The sequence below is a fragment of the Limulus polyphemus genome, unplaced genomic scaffold (assembly GCF_000517525.1).
Source record: "Limulus polyphemus unplaced genomic scaffold, Limulus_polyphemus-2.1.2 Scaffold261, whole genome shotgun sequence".
NCBI lineage: Eukaryota > Metazoa > Arthropoda > Merostomata > Xiphosura > Limulidae > Limulus > Limulus polyphemus.
The window spans coordinates 48437-55290 of NW_013665871.1; the positions used below are offsets into that span (position 1 = coordinate 48437).

Here is a 6854-nt window from a genome sequence, read left to right on the forward strand (position 1 = left end):
GGCGAGCATGTTTGGTGGGACGGGGATTCGAACCCACGAACCCCAGATTGCGAGTCGAGCGTCCTAACCTCATGGCCATGATTCTGGTACTTATTACATTTGAACTTTCAGAGGGCTATGCGGAACACATTTGCTTTACCACATTTACAGTTGGAACAGTCTCTCTTGCAGAAGCATTTGACAGACTTTATAGACCTCAGTAACTGTTATCTAAGATTTGTCCATCTTGGTACAGGTAACTTCTTATTGGAAAGATACGGCCTGCTATGTCTATTTGTTTGTAGTCCAAATTCCACCCTAGTAAACTGACCATTTAGCATGTCGAAGTAGGGCATCTTAAAATATAATGCCATCTATTGCAGTGTTTCCCAAACGCCGGTTCGCTGACCAGTACTTGTCCTTGAATTAATTTATACCGGTCTGCAACGTGTCTTGGCTGTTGAAAGCACTGACACTTATTTACGTTTTTTTTAATATTTGATGACTAAAAGTCGCCTTAGTCCTTTTCTGCGAAAACTTTATTTGGAATTTTACCGGTCCGTGATTGCCAAAAGTTTGAGAACCACTGATCTATTGTATACCATCTGATGATAAAACACTACGTGATTATATTATTGGTGACACGGTGAATACAATTAAAATGTCAGTCTTACCTAAGTAGAGGCAGTTTTTCTATGGTTCGAATATCATGGTAGAGGACATCCATTCTTGCCTCATTAACAGATTGGAGAGGACTAATCTTTCAAACTTCTGGTAGTGAGAGTAGTCTGTGTACAGCAGCTCAAAGAGGGTCGCAGTTTGTCTACATAAATAACTCTGTGACTTCTTCATTGGACAGGCTAATTTCTTGCCTTTATCTTTGAAGGAGGATGTTTTATCACAACTGAAAAAAATGCATTGAACGCTGACAAGACTTAGGATCTTGGCTCTCTTAAACTGAGTCAGCTAGCGTTGATGCTGAAAAAGCAATCCAGTTTCTTCTTGTGTCTTCATACGTTTAGAATTGAAAAAAAAAATACGTCTTAATTTTTATGTATAAATGATAAATGCCATTTATGTTAATGACACTAGGGAAGGTAAAGGGTGTATAAACCGAAAATAAGAAAGATGCAAATGCTTTCAGTGGCGGCTTGCAGTTAACATTGGGGAGGAGGCTAGCGATATTTTAACCCCAGCCCCAAAAATATAGAACAGTGAAAAGGTAGTTACTTTGGACGTCTAGATCTATTCGTGCGAAAGTTCTAATAATCGGTCTTTCAAAGGTTTAAACACGTTGGTAATTACTAGTTTTCGTCATGCCAAACAAGGCCTAACTGTTGTCCGAACTTTAAAAATCCAAAATGACCTCCAAATCAAGATAAATCGACGCACTTTTTAACCAAGTTACTGCAAGTCATTTAATGAAACTCTCTTTTAATTGTTTATATCAATAAAAACATTGAATAATCACATAATCATTACATTTCGATAACTGCGACCTCGTGTTCTCCTCTTTTTGCAAACTTTTCTGAAACAATGTTCCTTGGTTGTTTTTTAACCTAGATTCTAGTGTTCAAAACCCTTGTTAAAACCGATAAGAAGGCTCGGATCCCCTCGGCTGTTTCCGTCGCAAGTATAAAATATTGTATAGATACAAAACAGCTGAGAGGCACAGCTATTCTGAAGAATAAGAATATTTCTGATTGTTTTCCTATCAAAATATGCGATGTTTTGTTCCGGCATGAAGAGCTCTAAAGATTCACTTCAATAGAAATTTCTAATAAAAACCCAACAAAAAACATTTGGGTGATGTCTGAAACGATAATCAAATTACTTAACTCCCAAAACCACTATTGTAACACCAATGGGTCCTCTCTGTGATTCCTAGAACCTGAGGTAGTGACTTTTGAACAAGGGTCTCAGCCATCTTCGATTTTGATGTCCTACATGGATACCAAGCAAAATTCAGGGGGGGGGGGTGAGGTTCCTAGCTAAACATTGGCTATTAAGACACGAGTGAGCTCATAGAAACGTTTGGTGCTTTTATTCAGTCGGTAACAGTAATGATGATAAATCATGTTAATTAATGCATCTGACTATTAACACTGACCAGCAGATAGATAAACGTGTCCGGAATTTAAATAAAATGATTTTTTTTTAATATACGTTTCGCTGCTGATAGAGAATTTATTTAAGTAAGTGATGCTAAACTTCTGAATCTTTGCAGGCTTACATTTTAACTAAACAAAAACTTTTCTGTTGTATACAGTATTATTACTACTCTTCTAGGCATTCACTCTGGAATGGTAGTTGCTGGAGTTGTTGGCCTTAAGATGCCTAGGTACTGTTTATTTGGAGATACTGTAAATACAGCATCTCGCATGGAAAGTACGAGTGAGGTTAGTTTCTTATTAATTCGTTTACAAAATACATCAGAAATTTATATGTAACATGTTCTCAAATCCTAGGCTATTTTTAATAAGCATTCTTAACTTCTGTTACATTTTTAATAACATGTATTTACCGTTCAGATTTTCCTTAGCCTTATAGCTTTAACGTATAAAAACAAGAGGTTTACAGAGCATTTACAGTTAAGATTATCTATAATAGATAAAAACTTAGTCTTTACTTTTCAGTAATGGTAGTTACCAAGAAGATATAATGTTAGAATAAAAGCTGTTACTAAAATGTAGTTTAAAATACATGTCAAGAGAGTTAAAAGTTAGGATAAAATATAACCCTAATATATCTGTACTGTAAATCAATGACAAATATAAAACTTATATAAAATATATCAAATTGAAAACAAAGTTAAGAGCTAGGACTAAATATGATCATAAATACATTTATAAACATTATTTAATTTCTGTAGTGCATTTCTATATTCTGTATTGAGATATTTATACTGTAAAACAGTGATAGATATAAACTTATATTAAGTACATTACTGTTAGAAAACCAGTTGAAGATATTTAAATTGTACAACATTTAAAGATATAACACTTATATTGAATATAATGCATTGGTCCATCGGTTGTGTACTTTAAATGTTAACGTTTTCAGCTGTAATTCCATGCATCTGTAAAGTAAAACTTTCCGCTTATATAAGCTTTTCTCATGTTTGCATTTCACAAGACGTTTTGTGGTATTTTCGTAATCTCTAAACATTGAATCTATGAATAATATGTAAATTATGTAGCACTACGTAAATAAAATACTCTATAATACTGTGGAATGTTTCCAATTTCCGTAACCTCTAAACATTGAATCTATGAATAATATGTAAATTATGTAGCACTACGTAAATAAAATACTCTATAATACTGTGGAATGTTTCCAATTTCCGTAACCTCTAAACATTGAATCTATGAATAATATGTAAATTATGTAGCACTACGTAAATAAAATACTCTATAATACTGTGGAATGTTTCCAATTTCCGTAACCTCTAAGCATTGAATATTTAAATAACATGTTAGCTGTGTACCACTAGCTAAATAAAACCTGATGGTGTCTATGTTATTGTTTTAATCCATAATACTGTAAAATGCTCCCAATTTTCTAGGCATTAAAGATTCATATCAGTGAACTGACGAAGGACTTACTTAATGCAAATGAATGGAATTTATCCGAGCGAGGAACAATATTGATTAAAGTAGGTTTTTGTACTGTTTTACATACTGAAAATTTTATAAATTAATTTTCTAACCTTCAATAAATCTGTATGGCTTAAACTAATAAATAAATATAGTTTATCTTGGAAATATAACTATCATTTCACTAGTCAAATTAAAAACCAATACGATGTTGTATTGCTTTTATGTTTTAAACACTTTGTATTATGTGCTTATAATAAACTACTGTCGCCGTCCCTAGATAAGGGATTGGTTGTCACTCTTATAACACAACCACAGTATAAAGTACGGGGAATATTTTGTGGTGTCGTAAAGACTCGAACTCGGCTCGCCATTTCCGAAATCCAAAGCTCTAACATAGAGTTCATCCCCGCCCAAATACTTTAACAAAGACTGCAGAAGATCCTGAATATATATGTATTAGTAGTGAAGCTACAATGTTTTGCAAAAAATTAATAGAATATTCATTGATTGTTCTTAATTTTTATGCTATTATGAAATTTCCAAACGCTCCCCGGTGGATCAGCGGTAAGGATCAGGGCTTATAATGCTAAAATTCTGGTTTCGATCCCCGCATTGGGCACCAGTAGCCTATTATGAAGCTATGCACTAAAGCAAACAATCCACAAATAAAATCTCTCAAATAAAACATAACAGCAAAGTTCAATTCAAAACAGTAGCTTTTATTTAATTATTATAGATTATATTTTCTGCATGGCTAGCAAGAAAAAAGAAGTAGGGAAGAGTAACCTCCCTCTTCAGCTGTGGCTCCGCAGAACTTGTGTAACATGGTGTTAAAACATCATGCATGTGTAACATTGGTTGATGTTGTTTGTTTTTTTTAATGCAGAATAGGTTTGTCTTTTGTTTTACTAGACCAAAGCTCTCGTTATTTCTTATCCCATACATCTTTTAAAAGTCAATGAATCGTGTATCTGTAAATTGTCGGGGCAATTAAATCATAAATTGTCAGATATTAAATATTTGAAGTATTAATAAGTAATGATATGCTTATTATTGATTATATTCTACTTGAGCATATGCGTTGCTGAATCAAGTGATGCTTAAACTTCGTGTGTTTTTTTTCTGACTGATACCGGTATATATATATATATATTCAATAGGGTAAGGGGGAAATGAAAACATATTGGCTTCATGGAAGAAAACGAAGAAAAAACTTAAGGAGCAGCAAATCTAAGAATCACAAAGAAGAATTACAGGCTACGTCAAACCTAGGTCTGAACACTTCTACAAAAGACTCTTTATGTTCTTCATTTTCAATGGAAACAAAAGACAATTTCTTTTCAAACCAATTCTCTTCTAGCTGTTTTACTCCTAATCATGACGAAGAATCAAACGAGACAATGGTTCACTCGCAGTCTGTGACATCGCTTTGTTCTAACCGTCATATTGGACAGAAATTTACAAATAGTTCACAGGTACCCAGCGTTCTGTCTGTGAGCACCCAAACTAGTCCTCTTCCTTTCTCTCAGTTTCGTCGAGTAAGCTTTTGGCAAAACTGCGGTCTACTTCAAAGTAAAAAAGCTTGGGAAAATGAAATATTTTATCCTCTACTCAATAGTGTTGCAGAAAAAAAAGTAACTGTTGTTGCTCTTGCTCGCCTCGTCAACTCCGGAAATCAAATTTGAATTTGAATTGCTTAACCATAAGTCATCCCACCCAAGATACTTCTTCCCGTGGTCTGACCTTCAAAATAATTAGAAGGAATTGCACACAAGATTTAACAGAAGTTAATGGCAATTGTTGCTGTTTTGGCGTTTCATCAGAGCCAGAATACACAAGGAAATGCCGTTTATGCTCTATTCTGTAAAGAAAAAATTATAATAATTAAAAAAAGTCAACCATATAAAATGTAAAATTGTCTCTAGCTATTTAGAAAGTGGCATATTTCTTTTGGGTTCCAATCAGAAGCAGATTGGCCATAAAATTCAGAGGGAAATTTCCGAAAACTAATAATTATCGTGATTACTCTCAATGAAACCTCATCTCTACTAACCCTAGGGCTACCTTCAATGAGGTGTGAATCGGTCATTAAGTGACTTCCCTGTTTCTGATAAAAATGCCAGTCCGCTCCTGATTGCAAACTCCAGCTTAGAATCACATCAAACATTGTCGCTTTTTAAGTGCTATAATCTTTTTAAGCATATTTTTATATCCCTTAAATACAGGTAAATATTTATGAAATTGTGGTCAAAACAATGATTTCTTTTGTCATCCCTGAGTTCCTAGTGAAGAGCTATTATGCGTCACCCCTAATACCTAACGGAGGAAAATATTACTTACTTTATCAAGTACTTAAAACTACTTTTTATTACTCTAATAGTATGTTGTGGTTTTTTGTTTGAAATTAAAATCATTATTTCTCAGTACATTGATGGTACTACATAAATGGTAATTTTCCAACTTGCATGGCAAACATTATTTTGCAATGATGTTTTGGGTTATAACGCTACTATAGTTAAATATATCGATTGAGTAGCATGCTCAGAATCCTCCACAGCATGTTGTATTTTCAGAATGACCGCTATTTTTACGTGAATTGAAAGTAAAGCTATATCTTAAACGTTTTAACATTACAAGCATTTCTGAACAGAACATTTAACATTACTAAATTAATTCTAAGAAATAAGGCTCAATTATTTGGCCAACTTTGGGAAACAAATTATTTTATTTTATTTTTATGTGCAAAAACTGTAGTTTATTTTGCCTTAGACATTTCTAATTTTAAGTTCCTATGGAAGGTAGGTTTGAGAATATCAAACTTAAAATAATACTATAGTATTTAGCTTTAAAATTGTTTTCCAGTGGATCAGCGGTAAGCTCGATTCCCCGTTGTGGACAGAGCACAGATGGAACATTTTGTGTAGCTTTGCGCTAAGACAAGAAATACAAAACAGGAACATTTATAAATAATATCTCATAACATTCCTTTTTTCTTTTAATTTATTTCATGATTTTTCTGGTAATGGTTGGCTGGTTATAAAGTTCTCGCAAAGCTACACGAGAGCTATCTGCGCTTGCCGTCCCCAATTTAACAGTGAAAGACTAGAGAAAAAGCAGTTAGTTATCACCACACACCGCCAACTCTCAAGCTACTTTTTAAAAAATAGAGACAAAACAATGCTGTTGGGGTGTACGTGCACCATTTTGAAACATTTCTGGCAAATATTAAAATATCAGGGGTAAATGGAAATGAAAAATAAATATTATTTAGGCTTA

The 6854-nt window shown here is 33.6% G+C and overlaps 1 protein-coding gene across 1 annotated transcript in view; it reads left to right on the top strand.

The window, feature by feature from the left end:
* LOC106478898 (soluble guanylate cyclase 88E-like) overlaps positions 1-5520 on the top strand; it is a 49142-nt gene extending 43622 nt beyond the window's left edge. The window contains exons 9-11 of the mRNA XM_022382605.1: positions 2269-2378; positions 3545-3634; positions 4739-5520. Of these exons, the coding sequence (XP_022238313.1) occupies positions 2269-2378; positions 3545-3634; positions 4739-5263 (725 nt within the window). The 3' untranslated portion in view covers positions 5264-5520. The remainder of the gene's footprint in view (positions 1-2268; positions 2379-3544; positions 3635-4738) is intronic.
* The last annotated feature ends 1334 nt before the right edge of the window (positions 5521-6854 follow it).